The sequence below is a fragment of the Mya arenaria genome, chromosome 15 (assembly GCF_026914265.1).
Source record: "Mya arenaria isolate MELC-2E11 chromosome 15, ASM2691426v1".
NCBI lineage: Eukaryota > Metazoa > Mollusca > Bivalvia > Myida > Myidae > Mya > Mya arenaria.
The window spans coordinates 3,906,948-3,924,017 of NC_069136.1; the positions used below are offsets into that span (position 1 = coordinate 3,906,948).

The following is a 17,070-nucleotide window of genomic DNA, read 5'->3' on the forward strand; positions in this document are numbered from 1 at the left end:
ACGCACTAGATAAACATTATGTCTAAATATACGTAAACGTGATTTTTTAACGTTTAACATATAAATTTGAAAGGTTATAACAACGCCATATCACACTGTTAACCCCAGAGTTACGGCCAATTGTCAAACAAAAACCTGACTAACTTTAGCCACTCTCATATAAGATGAGTTGTTATCCAATATTTACGAAATTTCGTTACAATATTTATGGGCGTAATATCTCCACTGCGTTCGATGAAGATCTCATTTTTTACTGTAGCTGTTGGTCTTGATTTGTCAACATTTGAAAACTTATTTCTACTTTTTCAACTCTCAAACTTATTTATTAGTTATCAAATCTTTACCAAGCTTAGTTACAATGTTTGTGCTCAATATGATAATATGTTCCCGATCAACAGCAAGATTGTACCAAGTCTTGAGTTATGATATATGAATTGTCAAAATTTGGCAGACTTCAATTGTCTTATCTAATGTTTATCGAAATATAAAGCAAGCGTATATGCATACTCAACTTTGCTGTTTTAACCTCTTTCAGAGTTTTACAAAATTGACCTGAATTCCAGAATTGGATCATTTCTACATATATTGCATAACATATTGAACTAACAAGTGGAACGCATAATTCTAGTTACATATATCCTACTCATAATTAATACTCATTTCCCTTTTCCGAAAGTTAGCGCTCCAAGCAAGCGATACATTCAACGCGATGAACTATAGCTTTAGTTCTGAAGTGCATGACATGTCATACAGTGAAAAAAGAAAAGAAGACAACACTTTAAATATATGTATGCAATCATCATTAACTGAACTACAACAAATAGTGAAATAGATCCTTTTGTGACGTCAGAGTAACCTTCCAGTTGTACTTTGTCCGGTCCTTTAGCTGTCATTTCTTGCGCGTTACGGAAGAGTTTCTTTTTTCATCTGCTCCATAATAAATTCCCTACTCGAGTAGATTCTAGCATTTCCCGAATAATACCCACAACGACCGAACTGTATGATCCCGACTTGCACATGCTGCCCCTTGGCTGTTTTACATAGCAATGGTCCTCCGCTGTCGCCCTGTATTGTGATGTTTTTAACATACGCGTAAATATATTTCTTTGTGCGCATGACTGATATATCTTTCAATTCATCGCAACAAATTCAACTATGTATACATACAAAACTATTTTGACCATAAGCAATAAGGCATGATTAACGGACTTTTATAAAAGGTTAAAGCAATGTTAAGTTAGGAAGGACGTCTGTGGAAATGTTAGGTAATTTTACCATTGTAATTGTTTTGGAACACTGTAACTCGAATTTTATTTTAAGGAATCAAGTATTGTTTTCAAACACTTACAAAGCAAGCCGTTTTCGGCGGGGCGAAGGCACAAAGCACATTGCTTTTCCAGCGTCCCTCGTATGGAAAATAATCACAAAATTTTCTTGGATAAATCTTTGCCTTCACCTTTTGGAGAATGTTTGGAAGAATGAGAGGATCTATAACATTAAAAACATCTTTTTCAAATTGTTTTCTCTGTCTTTGGATTGACATAGTGTGCATACATAATGATATCGATTCTTGGCAAACTTGCAAGATTTTATACAGTGCATTGGTACATGAAACCGGTCAGTTCTAGAGAAAAGCTCAGAAATTATTAAAATTGTTGAAAATTAAATCAGAGAAAAAACGTAGTTAGTGTGTGCATTATGTGGTAAAATAACGATGGTTAGGTCGATAATCCCTGCAAATTAATCCAATACGCATACAATCCGCACCCGCACGGAATTGCACAGTGAGCGATTTTTTTGCAATTGTGAACCATAAGCGGAAAGTTTAGAACAGAAGGAAACTTTGTTACGAACAACAAATGAACTAACATGTAATAAATCAATACTACCATAGCTAAATAATACGGGTAAAAAACTGTCAAAAATATGTTTTTTTCAGCACAGAAAAAACACGTTGTAACAAAGCCTTTTTATGATTTAACACTAACTTTTGGTACAGTTGTTACACGAGAACCGAATTAATAAAATTTACCGAGACTAGCAAACCCGAAGCCTGCCATGTAACACTCATTCTGACGTCGAACCCTCTGTTCTAGTTCCCTGTCTGTAAATAAACTGACAGTGCAATGATCATCACCATTCTGTTTTAAAGTATTACGAAATGCAAATACAAACCACTGGAATTTACACAATTTTTTAGTGACAAGATTAATACCATTTTATTGCTATTCACAAATGGTATCAGAGTGTATGCACTCATACAATATGTTCATGTGGCATTCTGTCCTATTACAAGTATTTATGATTCCAGTCCTAGTAGATATGTGTTTGCACTTATTCGGAATTCAGTGGCATATTTGACTTGTGGCTACATAATCATTAGTCGAAAAAGGAGTGGCAACTTAAATAGAATACATACTTGTTACAAGTTTCACTGGAGCTACAAAGTCATTAAACACAAACGGTGTTTCCACCTTCAGGACGCACACGTCAAAGCTCATCATGTCAGCTGAGTTGTACCTTGGATGCTGTAATTATATATATTTTATACAAGAAAGGTACAATTAAAATGTATCCAAATTTTAACGTTTACTTGTTTAATGCAAGAAACACAACATGACATTACACAACAAAACATATAACAAAACTCGACTTAATATTCAATTACATAACATTTCATAATATGACCTATAAGTATAACATAACAAAACATAGTATTTGATAAGCTTATAATGTTAAAGCATTCGTGGTCAACATATAAAAATAACTGCGTGACGGTTTACAGCGATAGGAACCTTTCAGGCATCGATAACCACCTGACTTAAGCGGCAGTTGTCTGAAGGTTGTCATTAAGTCAATGCAAGTATATCTACAGTAGAAACGTATTATGTGCACCGCCTATACGCTTTAGCTTGATACAGGAAAACCTTCATTGTAAAAAAGTCATACACATATCAAATAACTATACAAATAACTATACTTATGATTTAAGATTGAATAATGATCCTCAAGGATATAAAGTATCTTATATTTGTTTATACATGAATAGAAAACCTGGAAATTTAAGTACTGAAACTGGGACCAATAACTACTCCCAGATTTAAATGATTTATAACGTGGAATAAATTTCTACAACAGAGCAGAAAACAGTCAGCAAACAATATGCACATGCGAAGTTTGTAGCACTTAGGCACATGTTTATAGATGGGAGACAAACGTAGGTAGCTGAATATTTCGGCATACACAAATGAATAAAAGCAATTAGTTACAATGGTAGAAGAAACGTCAAATGTACAAAGAAATTGATCAATGAAAGGGCACTCGATTACGCAAGTCTAACTATCGTATGCCCCTTCTCTGTCAGACTTACCAAAGCAACTCCTGTGATGTTTGAAAACTGTTCTGTTCCTTCATCGATTCTTATGTCCCAATCTCCGGCCACAGCCTGGTATTTCGTCCCTTCACTGAGTAGAGTAAAGCCCCTGTGGATGTTAGAAAGTTTTGATGTAATAGCCTCTTACATAATCAATTTCTTTAACAGTGAATTCGAACAAGTGTGTGATAATTAGACCAACTGATTTATATAAACACGAAATGATATGAGTATCAGGAACAATTATTACGAGACGGCCATATTCAGCAATAACACCCCTAGGTTTTTATATTTTATATGTGAACTGTGTTGTTTGTGGAGTTTTGTGCTGTTGTTCTATGTTTCTGGTTTGTGATTGTTTGTTTTTGTGTACTATGTCTTTGGCGTTGACCCTGTGTCATTGAACGGTGTTTACAGTATGTTAAAACTTTTGACTAATGTGCTTATTTTTATAGAATTTCATTTAAATATTGTTAACTTTAAAGGTTAAAAATCACCCCCGGTTGTACTCATAAAATGTTCGAAATGAATGAGGACTTACCCTTAAGTTAAAAAAAAACATTTTGAGGATACGCAAAATCACTCAAGAAGCTCACAAAATGTTGAGATGTGTTAAGGCCCCTTTTTCTCATGTACTTTTATCATTTGATATGTGAAACTCATTAAACAAACATTCTAATTTTGGATCCATGGTGATCCTATATTGGTGTGGTATCAAGTGGAAAGGTATTATGAGCAGAAAACACATAAACAGTATTTAGTCCGAATAGAATATTACAGAGATTGCAAAATAGGTCATTTTGCTACGAGTTTAATTAAATTAAGCACAACAATGCAAAAAAGCAAAAAAGCAAAACAACAACAACACGCTTTGAACTTTATGTCATTACGACATTAGTCATTATTTGTACATATAAACAATCAGCAATTAATAACGGTTCGAATGATACCAATTTGGTATGGGTTCAGCAGGCATCCAAATTTAGCAATATTGCCAATGGTTAATTGAATTACAAGCTTTACAATTATAAACATCACTCACTCGATTCCGTCTTTAAAGCAATGGGCTGCACTCAGCACTGTCGTTTCGTCAAGAATTGTCCCCATACAGAAGAAGAATCCATCTCTTAACATTCGGACTTGATACGGAAACTCGCCAGGATCTGCGTCTTCGCCATCGATAATGTTCCTGTCAGGTTTCTTTCCATTATTGTATGAGTCGATCCCTTGTTGTAGGGTGTGGGCCGATAGTCCATCTACAAACACTTGAATACAATCGAATTATCATGACATTTCACACACAAAGAAACGATTTACGACTGTAAAGCGATACATATTAGGGCATTTTTTATTATATCGATGAAGAAATCAATGTTCTTGTCAAAACTAAGAATAACAAAAGAGAACATATCCGAAGTTGAAATGCTGTTTAAATAGTATGATTTGCGTTTGAAACATTTAGACGAGTGCGCATACTAAAAAAAACAGTTCTATGTGATAACGTTGGTTTCGCTTGAAATTTCCCAAACATATGCCAATTGCATAGTTCACGTAAACGATCTGTAATATATGTAAACCATTTTCGTCACAGATTCCAAAAATATTTTGAATTCTGTTTGAATATATACATCTTATTGTAAATGTTTAAAATATCTGAGTATATATTTAACATAGTATAACATAGTGCACACCTACCAGTAATTCCCATAAACATATACGCGAAAAAGAACAGCATGACACTTTTTCTTAAGAGCATACAATATTTAAGGTAAAAAACTAGATGAACGTTTTTCTGAGAGCAAATTTTTAAATAAAATAATTTCCTTTGCCATGTAATCCATAATGTATATTGAACGCTTTGGGCTGTTCAATATAACTTAATTAGAAATTGGTTTTTTAATTGGTATAAAGATTTGACCCACTTAGCAACGCTGAAGGCATCATCATAACCGTTACCTAAGATAAATTAATTTTAAATGTTAAACAGCTTTTAAACACATTTCTGTAATAATCAAGGGAAAGAATCACTAGTCGGAGACTGGAATTGTAGAGTAGGTGATAGGCCAGATCATAATTTGCACGATAATGTAGTATCCGATTTAGACTCGGAGGACTATTTACCTAACGAAACTAGAGTACGGGCCTCTCAAGATCAATTATGTAACACACGTGGGACTTGCATGCTTGATTTTTGTAAGGCCACTAATATGCGCATTGTCAATGAGAGATTAGGAAAGGATAATAACAAAGGGTCATACACCGATTTCAGCCTTAACGCATGTAGCACTATTTACTACTTGGTGATGAGAGAAATCGATTTTCCAATCATAAGGCATTTTGAAGTCCGTTCAATGCATTCAGTAATCATGCGCCGTTATTATTTGAGTGGTGAGAAACAATAAAACCCTATTTAGAAGAGATTTGATGGCAAATCTAAATACTATTAGTACTATATTCAACGATTTGCACTCTTCACGGCCATGTGACATTGATAAATTGGTCGAAGAATGTTCTCTGTCGTGCTCAAAAGTGCGGACCAGTATTTTAAGAAAACGTATTTATTGCAAAACAATAGTTATAGTTTCATAAATAAATCCACAAATGCCTGGTTTGACCACGAATGTTTTATGGTCAAAAGGGCGTATTTAGAGGCACTCAATAACTTTATCGTTTATAAATCTGAATTAAATAGATCAGTTTTGTGTGATAAAAAGTGTGCATTTAAAATGCTTGTTAAAAAGAAAAAAGAGCGTGTAGGACGCATAAAGCTAAAGAATTGTACGAGTTGCGAAGTAAAAAACCAAAATAATTCTGGAACCACTTTAAATCTTAAAAAAAGTCTTTCAGACAATATTGACACCGAAACCTTTAAGGAATACTTAACCGGTCTGTTCATTGATATACGCTCTACACAAATAGACGAAATAGATAATTTTATCAACGATACTGATTTTAATATCGATGATCCCACATTTGAAGCACTTAACGCCGCCATACTCCTGAGGGAATTCGTCTAGCTGTAAAAGGTATTAAACGAAATAAATCCTCACGTCCGATTGATAATTTACTAAATAAGTTTTTATCGATACCATAGATATTGAAGTCGGTCATTTAACGGACGTCAAAATCATTCTCGACGGAGGTTATTTCCCTTTGACTTGGTCATACGGTTTCGTCGTACCGATACATAAGAAGGGTGACGTTAATGACCCCAACAATTATAGAGGCATTACCTTAGTTTAATCTAGGAAAAAATATTTACACGTGTGCTCACTTAAAGAGTCGAAAACTGGTTCGATGAAAATAACTTGCTTTCGGATGCCCAGTTTGGTTTTCGAAAGGGATCTAGCACAGAAGATGCAATATTTGTTTTACATAATGTTATCAAAATTGCCATTTTTAATAAGTTACGATTACCATGCGCATTTATAAACCCAAAAAGGCATATGACTCTGTTTATAGGAATGCTCTGTGGTACAAACTTTTTAATATGGGGTTGGATGGAAAACTGCTTAAAATATTTAGAGTAATGTATGGTGTGGTAAAATCGTGTGTCAAACATTGCAATTTCGTCTACGATTTCATTGATATTTCTGTTGGTTTACGCCAAGGACAAAATAATTCGTCGGTATTGTTTGCATTATTCCTAGAAGATCAGAACTGTTTCTACAACAGAACGTTGACTGTGGTATAAGCCTATACGATTTATGTATTATGATATTGCAGACTATATGTTTATAATTGGAAACTCAGTAGAAGACTTACAAAGAAGTTAACTCGACAGTGGTTGTGATCAGTTATTCAATTGACAAATAAAAGAATTAAATGGCGTCAATAAACATGCACATGTTTTTATAATCTAATGGATTACATTGACTACCACTGACACGTGACAATGAGCTGGCGTCAATAAACATGCACATGTTTTTATAATCTAATGGATTACATTGACTACCACTGACACGTGACAATGAGCTAGGCTCCTATCGCCGACATGTTAATTAATCCGAAATGAGTGAAAACGTCGCTTTATCACAGAAAACATACTGCGTTAGCCTTACGTCATATTGTAGAGGAATTTGAATAGTTGAATGTAACCGGCGATATGAAAATAGGGAACTAGTCCCGGAAACCGACGATCGAAAGTGAAACCGAAATAGCAACATATTTTTTTTAAATATGACCTCCACGTTAGATGTGTTTATACAGATGTTTTACATCTTTTATATCCTTTGTAATCAGATGAGAGCGGTAGCAAGCTACAAGACCTGCCGTTGACTGAAGGTAAGGAAGCGCGTTTCTCTGCCTCGTCTTCAATATATAAGCAACAGTTCGACAATTACTTCGGACAATTGTCGGCCGGATAAGAATATTTGTCATTTTGTTCATTCAGAAATTGTTAAGAAATATAATGTAGATACGGATGATCCTATTGAGGTCTGCGAATAAATAGTAATTTACGATACAAATAATGCGGAATCAAAGTGCAAAAGAAACAGGATATCTACTTTACGGAAATTAATTAATAACGTACTCTCAAGGCAGTGTAATAAAAGATGGGTGAGACATCAATATTGTTCATGCTAATGCTCTAGAACTCCGTTACATTATTGTACTTTTATAATTCTGTCTATTTGGGAGGTATTGACCGAATTTTTATTAAAAGTATTATGTTTCTCAGCATTACTATTTGTAGCCTGTTGTTTATAAAACATATGATTGTTTGATGGTTGGCACCTGTTATCGCTATAATCAGCTACTTCAATAATAATACATGTTGAAACTTTAAATGTGTTACTTTTTATATTATTTCTCAAGGGAAAAACTCATATTTATTACAAAAAAAGATCATACTTCTTGCATGATTAATCAATATTGATTTTTTTTTTGAAAGTACGGTATCGTATTACGCAAAGGTCCTTTTTTGGTATTACCCTTCTGCCCTCATGGATACCAGCATTGGCACCCTTCTGCCTTCATAAGATGAAATGCTTAAGACTGCTAAATCTTTCACTTGTTTTGATTAAAACGTATAATATGATAATAAATACATACAACCTTGACATATTTGGCAGTTGAAACCTATGATTATTTCAATTAAACACAATTAATAATGTTCATAATTTTCACAGTCCGATGCAAAATGTGACATTTCTCCCTCATCACCCTCTTTTGCAACCTTGTAAAAGACTTACGTGTAATTATTTACAAACTGAAACGTTAAGTTGATATTTGCTCGTTTTTACTGACTCAACTCAATGTACATTTAACACTAATATTATAATCAAACTATTGGCAACGAATAGCCTCCATAGCGGAGAGTCTTGCATGGCGGTATATAGAACCAATCGGAACTCCTCGGCTAGTATCAAGATATGGCCTCGGATATAATACGGGTCGTAAGAAAATAGTCCATCATGGCCGACCAAGAAGATGTTCAAACAACCAAGAGATATGTTAGTCCAAAGACAGAATGAGGAGCGAACTTTTACCACTTATTTGTGTGTAAGTGTTATTTTTATACTTATTGTATTTTAATAAAATATAAAAATAGTTTTAAAAGAGCCCTAATGAGAAACTAATTGGAAATGTCATTAATTCTTAGTGGGTGGGGTAAAGTCTTCTTTCATTTGACAGATTCTAATATAGTAAATAACAATTTTGAAGCTCCAGTGATCAGTGGCAAAAATTAAGAAAACAAATACTCTATTTGATTTTTTTTAATAACAAATAAGTCTGAATCTGACTTTACTTAGATCGATAATAGGTTAGACTTTCTTTCTCAGTATATTTATCTCATACATTTCATATTATTAACTTTAATTTTTTATAATTAAAATTTACATTCTTTTAACCAAGGATGTATGGTTTATATGTCCGTGAGTGTTGGTATCGAACAATCTAATGTAATGGCACAATTGAATGCCTCGGCCCTGTTCACTAATATAGTTCTCTAAATAAATTAGATCTTCATTCTATTGGTTTAACAAAATGAGTTTGAACGCATAAACCAGCACACATTTCCTTCAAGACTAAATTCTATGATATCCACCAGTGGTGGTGATGCAGAAACATTGAAAAATACTGACATTTTTACTGTGCCAATGAAATGCAGACATTTAAATTTTAATCTTATTGTCATTTTCAGAGAAGAGTATGGTACCAGGGGTGCAGCTGACTCTGATTCCCGGCTTCTTCTAATGAAAAAAGGCAGATGAGGTAATGGTTGTACTATTTTCGAAATTCGGACAATAATTTAACAGTCAAGTATCCTATTGGTTTAAGCCCAAAAGTACCTGCATGTTTGTACAATTAACCAACAAGGATTGACAGTATTAAAATATCAACATTGTAGATGAATTTAAACATGATAACAATTTCATTTCATATTTTTTAATTAACCAGTAGTCCAGAGCTAAAAGCTGCTCTCTCACAGATTGACAGTTCTTCTTGGTCATTCTTCAAAAGCCCAAAGGAGTTATTAAATTAAATTTACACATAGAATTAATTATATGGCTTAAAGCAATAGCAAAAAAATATTTTCCAACAATTGAAATCTGTTCTATTATGTGTGACCTTATATGACTAGTTGGAGGAATTTTTACCAAATTTTCAAACTTTTATATGAAAGACTGTGATCTGATATGATGTCAGCAGTCTAATATCACTGGTTTCCATACATTTGCACAATAATTGCCAATTGGCTCATTTAAAGATAAAAATAAAAAAGGTGTCAGAACAGTAAAACTGGGAGGATGCAGCTTTAAATTGGTGTTGCACTTAATGTTTTGTGAATACTTTTCTGTTGTTGTACAGGCTTTTAAAATAATTGATCTGAAAATATGATTCCTATTATTGTTGTATTTTCTGTTTTCTATTTCAGGTACTGGAATCCGAATGTAATCAAAAATGCCATTGTATGAGGATTGACCTGCAATGCATGGAAATCATCTAACACAAATGCAACGCCTAACTTGGAAAAATGAGTGCAAGATGGAAACACAGCGTTCAGTGGAACATCTTGTCATCTCAAATATTTGATGACTTACATACTGATGTGAAGTTGAAGATAAAAGTCGTCTGTTGGTCTGTGATTATTAAATAAATCCGAACATATATTTTAAAAGGGTAATATGGTAAAGGATTTATCTACGCTTAAAGTGGTTTTCCTATATTATGGAGGGAAGATAACTACAAAAACAGAAACAGATGGCATCGGCAGACCAAATAAAGGAGAATTATTTTGTTCAGTTCAATTTTTAAGACTTCAGAAAATCCGTTAATAGGGCACATCCTTGCAAATCCATATTGTGAACTGGGCTCTTTAAAATGTGAAAAGGTGAAAGTGGTCTAGAGGATAAGCCTCAAATTCAAGGTTGTGAGTTCAAGACCTCCAAGATACTTTCTCTTGACCTCAGGAAAAGGATGTCCATACTTGTTTCTACTTAGGCAACAGACTTAAGAGTGATTTTGTAAGCTTCCAGCTTGCAAAGCAATCTGATAAGGCATAAAATAAGATACTAGCTGACTTGCAAACAGTTTTTCCATTTGTGTTGATTTATTTTTCAGTCTGTTGGAATGTTTATTAGAAGTGATGCGCATTGCTTACTGCAACCAATATTTATTTTCTTTATTAAGTTAAATTTAACGAACACATAACATGACTTGTGATTTTACAGATGCATGTTTATTTCGTTGATTGTATGAGTTTATTTTCTCAAATGATGTAATAAAAGTTATTCTGAATGACTGTCCTTTTTTTGTTTGAAGAAAATGTGTTAAGGTTTTGGCATAGCATAGTGTCATTATCATCATCATCATTGTTGTGTACAAATAAAACATTCAAAACAATGTAATAAAAACCAAACTGTCAAGCTAAGTACTCAAAGAGGCACAAGGATATTACTAAAGAGACCGGTAATACATTTAGACAAATAAAATGCAAAGAACGATCTATAATTCTGACACATGGTCATGCTTTAAATAGTCCTCTCATTGTGTGTTTATGGTTAAAGTGGAGACATACAGTATTTTTTATAATGAAGACTTAAATTTGTATGGCAACTTAAAGCCATATATGGGGATTAAACGCCAGAAATATTGTGAAGTCTCCCAAAAGACTCAATGCACTTAAAAGGGCTTGGCACAGAAATGAAAGTAAAAATGGGAGCAAAACCTAATTTATCATTAATTTTACATTGGATTGCATACAGATGGCTCTGTTATTACTTGACTAATATTAAAAATAAAATTAAGAGATATGTTGATCCAAACTGTAATTATTCTTGTTTGCATTTTATGGAGTTGGACATAAAAGAGTCATTGAGTGAAGAGTGATCTAAAGGCTAATTATTCAAAATAGATTAAGTATTATTGAAAAAAGTCTGGTATACATTGCTGAAAAGCTTAGTAACCTGGCTAAATATTTGTTTAAGGCTTTTATTTGTAAAAAAAATAAATCAGTTGAGTATCTTATCAGTTACTCTTTTGGTGTTGTTGTTTTTAATAAAAAATGACAATTTACTCAAAGATATTGAGACTAATAATTATAGATTAAGACAAATATAATGTGTAAGGAAACTTCTAATGAGTGGGTTTTATCCACAGCTTAGGAGGTAAAGTGAAGCATGATCTGCCTTGAACAAATACAATTTTAAGACAAGTTCTGTCAACTTAGTGCACCAGTCAATTGTAACCCCCCACCCCAGGTCCGGGGAAATACTGGGGTTAACCCGGGGAAATGGGCCGTGTTTTTACCTATCAGGTGGCCCTGCAGTGCTGGGTGAATGCGGTGGTTTTATCTTCGCTTAAAATATAGAGGGGAATGGACCTTACCTAGAGTCCCTGGGGTGTGGGGGCATTTGGCAGGGATTTTGCCATTGGATCATCCGCGCAGGGTGGGGATTTTAGCCGGGGTTGGCTGTACTGAAAGTCAAAGTCCCCACTATTCCCCAGACCTGGGGGGGCGTGGTTACAATTGTCTGGTGCATATCCACATGAACGTTGTTCTGGTACTCTAACAATTGAGCTTACTGCGTGGATAGTCACCGCCCCACCTAACCCCACAGAACTGTTTACACAAAAAAAATTGCAGCCCAAACCCAACAATGCTGAAGTAAAGGCATGCATAGATTTCAGCTGGTAAAGCTGACTGTGTGCTCACACCCATCCTACCACAACCCACACAACAAGGCAATCAATGATTTTACAGAATAGTAATGTTGTTTTAATGGCAAGGCATGGTGTGAAAAATAACACGGCAAAGTATGACTTAAAACTTAAAACTTACATTTCATAGGGTATTCCTATAACTGTTGAGAAAATGTTGACATTTAGTCCATGCATGCATTAAATCCGATGTAATGATTCATGCATGCCATGAACCGTATGATCATTTCAATGACTGTCAAGTACATTTTCTGTGTGCTCACGAACATTCTTTGAGGTTACAATAAATATTTTCTCTTAAACAAGCACATTTAATTTAACACAATCCATTTCCTTGTTGTTACAATGGGCCTTCTTTACGCGGATTGAAAACGGTGTTAATCGCCGGCAGCCGCATCGCACTTTCGTATATCCTTACTACTATTTACGAGGTCTATCTCGAAGCTTGCCGGAGATGGCTGAGTTGTTACGATTGATATAGAACATGTTTTGGCTTAGCCTAAACCCTCTTTTACAAGAATTGGATAGATGGCCATGTGCAATCTTCAGTTTAAAATGGAATATTCAAAATGGCGTCCAAGATGGCCGCCACTGGTACAATTTCAGTACAAATATGTGCATGGGTTTTGTTATTTAGTCGTAAGGCCTCACACATTTAATTTTAAACTGAAGGAAATGTGTAATTACATATACATTTTTATGATAGATTAGTATCATTCAACATGGAGTCCAAAATGGCTACCGAATATGCAAAAATGTAAAATTTCTTATATACTTAAAATTCTTAATGGTATTGGTTTGAATTTGTTAATTTTCTTTTAAGATTTCAAGAAGCATTAAAAACAACATCAACATAATGTTTTTAAATAATGTGATTTTTAAAAAATAAAACTGCAGTAACCAAAATACGCTGTTATGTTAATATTATTAGCGCGGGGACACGATAACTTGTCTAAATTTAGAACCGAGTGCTGAGCGACAAAATCTGAGGATGAATATTATTTCAAATCTTAAAGAATAACTGCCAACTTTCTACAAAGCAACATCCTGTCTTAAGAATACGGAAATGTTTAAGGCGGGAAATGTTCTCATGCTCGGTGTTTTAAGCTTCCGTATATAAGGAGCTTACGGGGTATGGACCGCCATTCGTGGTTTCATTGGCAGCGTGGTAGTTAGTTGCCCCACCCAACCTCCCATTGTGATTGTTTTTTATTTCTTCAAGGCTGTGAAAGATGCCCAGATGCTTTATGCTTACATATATTCCAGAAATAATTTTCAATTATCTTTTCAAAAGCGAGTACGTGTCTTGCAATCCAGCTTTGGTGACTTAAGATTAGTTACAATGCAAAACATATCCAATAGTTTTATTCAAATTTGAATTTAGTATTATTTCAGTATCGTATTAACACCGTACCTGTGTCAGAAGTGGTAGGATTTAACTCCACATCGGATTCCGAAGAGACCAGATTTGACGGCTCAACATACAAAATGTCTGGAGACGTTATCAAGACGACAAAACAAAAAGACACATATTCAATCTATCTTTCAAATGTTAAATCATAGTTTTGAGTTGGTTGTTTGTTTGGGCGATGGAAAGAATTTTGATAAGTGAATAATTGCTTTACTCTCGAAAACAGAGTGAGTAAGGTGATTTACCTACCTGATAGAGCGATATCAGCCGAGGACAATAGTTATATTTTTATCAAATACTATGACAAACATGTCTTTTAATTATTTAAGATGAAATTGAACAAACAAAACAAATTAACTGTGCCTGGTAGTGATTGAATACATATCGACTCACAGTGAGTGTTCTTCGAAACTATTTATTTAAAGCATTATCAAACATTTCAGATCTTTAATACAAAACCATTTCAATGCTTTGTCAGATTATGGCTACCAAAAATTTCGAATATTTCTCTTACATGGGGTCATCTGACAATGTCCTAGTTTTCGGTTTGTTTGTTGCGAGGGAAATGGTAGGACACCGCCATGATGTTTATCCAACGTTATCACATTCAGGCGCGTGGGTAGTTTTGTTCCTCGATCCACGGGTCAGTACGTGTTTAGGGCTCCGCCAAATATCAATACGTGTCCTTATCACGAATCATGCGACCACGTTAAATCCAATGGATAACTTTAAACCATTATGATTTAATAATGAATTAAAATGACTTGCATACTGTATGGTTTTAACTTAAGAACTACACATCATCTTAATAATCATACCATTTAAATAATTGGTATGAAAGGAAAAAATACAAACATTTTTTATGATCACTAAGTTAAAATTAATTAATTGTATTTTGTTAAACATGGACTGAACCTTCTACTCGTCCCTATCATGATTCTATCACCGCTACACCATCCACGCAGTGACTAACGGGTGTATGTGTCTCCCCGTGCTTTGATTACTTCTTGAAAGGCAGCAGATCACATATAAAACACTACACACTCTCACCCATATTTTCGGTAGTGTAAAGAAACTCTGATGTTCCGAGACTGGACTTGACTTCGAAACAGCAGCATGGTGTGTTGTCAGTGAATGCGTGTTGATGTGCTGTCGGTGAATGCATGTTGATATGCTGTCAGTGAGTGATTGTTGATGGGCTGTCAGTGTATGCGTGCTGGTGTGCTGTCAGTGTATGCTTGTTGGTGTGCTGTCAGTGTATGCTTGTTGGTGTGCTGTCAGTGTATGCTTGTTGATGTACTGTCAGTGAATGCTTGTTGGTGTGCTGTCAGTGTATGCTTGTTGGTGTGCTGTCAGTATATGCGTGTTGGTGTGTGCTGTCAGTGAATGCTTGTTGGTGTGCTGTCAGTATATGCGTGTTGGTGTGCTGTCAGTGAATGCTTGTTGGTGTGCTGTCAGTGTATGCTTGTTGGTGTGCTGTCAGTGTATTCTTGTTAATGTGCTGTCAGTGTATGCTTGTTGGTGTGCTGTCAGTGTATGCTTGTTGGTGTGCTGTCAGTGTATACTTGTTGGTGTGCTGTCAGTGTATGCTTGTTGGTGTGCTGTCAGTGTATGCTTGTTGGTGTGCTGTCAGTTTATGCTTGTTTGTGCGCTGTCAGTGTATGCTTGTTGGTGTGTTGTATGTGAGTGCGTGTTGGTGTCTTGTATGTGAGTGCGTGTTGGTGAGTTGTATGTGAGTGCGTGTTGGTGTCTTGTATGTGAGTGCGTGTTGGTGTGTTGTCAGTGTATGCTTGTTGGTGTGTTGTATGTGAGTGCGTGTTGGTGTGTTGTCAGTGTTTGCTTGTTGGTGTGTTGTATGTGAGTGCGTGTTGGTGTCTTGTATGTGAGTGCTTGTTGGTGTCTTGTATGTGAGTGCATGTTGGTGTGTTGTATGTGAGTGCGTATTGATGTGTTGTATGTGAGTGCGTGTTGGTGTGCTCTCAGTGAATGCTTGTTGGTGTGTTGTATGTGAGTGCGTGTTGGTGTGCTGTCAGTGTATGCGTGTTGGTGTGTTGTCAGTGTATACGTGTTGGTGTGCTGTCAATGTATGCGTGTTGGTGTATTGTCAGTGTATGCATGTTGGTGTGTTGTCAGTGTTTGTGTGCTGATGTGCTGTCAGTGTATGCGTGTTGATGTGCTGTCAGTGTATACGTGTTGGTGTGCTGTCAGTGTATACGTGTTGGTGTGCTGTCAGTGTATACGTGTTGATGTGCTGTCAGTGTATACGTGTTGGTGTGTTGTCAGTGTAAGCGTGTTGGTGTGCTGTCAGTGTATACGTGTTGATGTGCTGTCAGTGTATGCTTGTTGATGTACTGTCAGTGTATACGTGCTGATGTGCTGTCAGTGTATGCTTGTTGATGTGCTGTCAGTGTATGCGTGTTGATGTGCTGTCAGTGTATGCGTGTTGATGTGCTGTCAGTGTATGCGTGTTGGTGTGCTGTCAGTGTATGCGTGTCGGTGCGCTGTCAGTGCATGCTTGTTGGTGTGTTGTCAGTGTATGCATGTTGATGTGCTGTCAGTGTATACGTGTTGGTGTGCTGTCAGTGTATACGTGTTGGTGTGCTGTCAGTGTAAGCGTGTTGGAGCACTGTCGGTGTATACGTGTTGGTGTGCTGTCAGTGTAAGCGTGTTGGTGCGCTGTCAGTGTATGCGTGTTGGTGTGATGTCAGTGTATGCGTGTTGATGTGCTGTCAGTGTATACGTGTTGGTGTGCTGTCAGTGTAAGCGTGTTGGTGCGCTGTCAGTGTATGCATGTTGGTGTGATGTCAGTGTATACGTGTTGGTGCGCTGTCAGTGTAAGCGTGTTCATGTCCTGCCAGTGTATACGTGTTGATGTGCTGTCAGTGTATACGTGTTGGTGTGCTGTCAGTGTATACGTGTTGGTGTGCTGTCAGTGTATACGTGTTGGTTTGCTGTTAGTGTAAGCGTGTTGGAGCGCTGTTGGTGTATACATGTTGGTGTGCTGTCAGTGTAAGCGTGTTGGTGCGCTGTCAGTGTATGCGTGTTGGTGTGATATCAGTGTATACGTGTTGGTGTGCTGTCAGTGTAAGCGTGTTGGTGCGCTGTCAGTGTATGCGTG

At 35.8% G+C, this 17,070-nt stretch overlaps 1 protein-coding gene across 1 annotated transcript; it reads right to left on the bottom strand.

The window, feature by feature from the left end:
- Positions 1 to 903: 903 nt before the first annotated feature.
- Positions 904 to 5,087, bottom strand: LOC128220095 (chymotrypsin-1-like). Its single transcript, XM_052928353.1, has 7 exons — positions 5,069 to 5,087; positions 4,416 to 4,638; positions 3,371 to 3,482; positions 2,420 to 2,528; positions 2,033 to 2,104; positions 1,349 to 1,488; positions 904 to 1,065 (listed from the first exon to the last, which is right to left on the bottom strand). Exons 1-7 carry the CDS (start codon positions 5,085 to 5,087, stop codon positions 904 to 906), a joined length of 837 nt encoding a protein of 278 aa, XP_052784313.1.
- Between the last annotated feature and the right edge of the window lie 11,983 nt (positions 5,088 to 17,070).

Coding starts and splice junctions, on each gene's coding strand:
- LOC128220095 (XM_052928353.1), bottom strand. Junction 2,105..2,419: donor TCCAGTGAAACTTGTAACAA/GTATGTATTCTA, acceptor GTTTATTTACAG/ACAGGGAACTAGAACAGAGG. Junction 1,489..2,032: donor CTTCGGGTTTGCTAGTCTCG/GTAAATTTTATT, acceptor TTAATGTTATAG/ATCCTCTCATTCTTCCAAAC.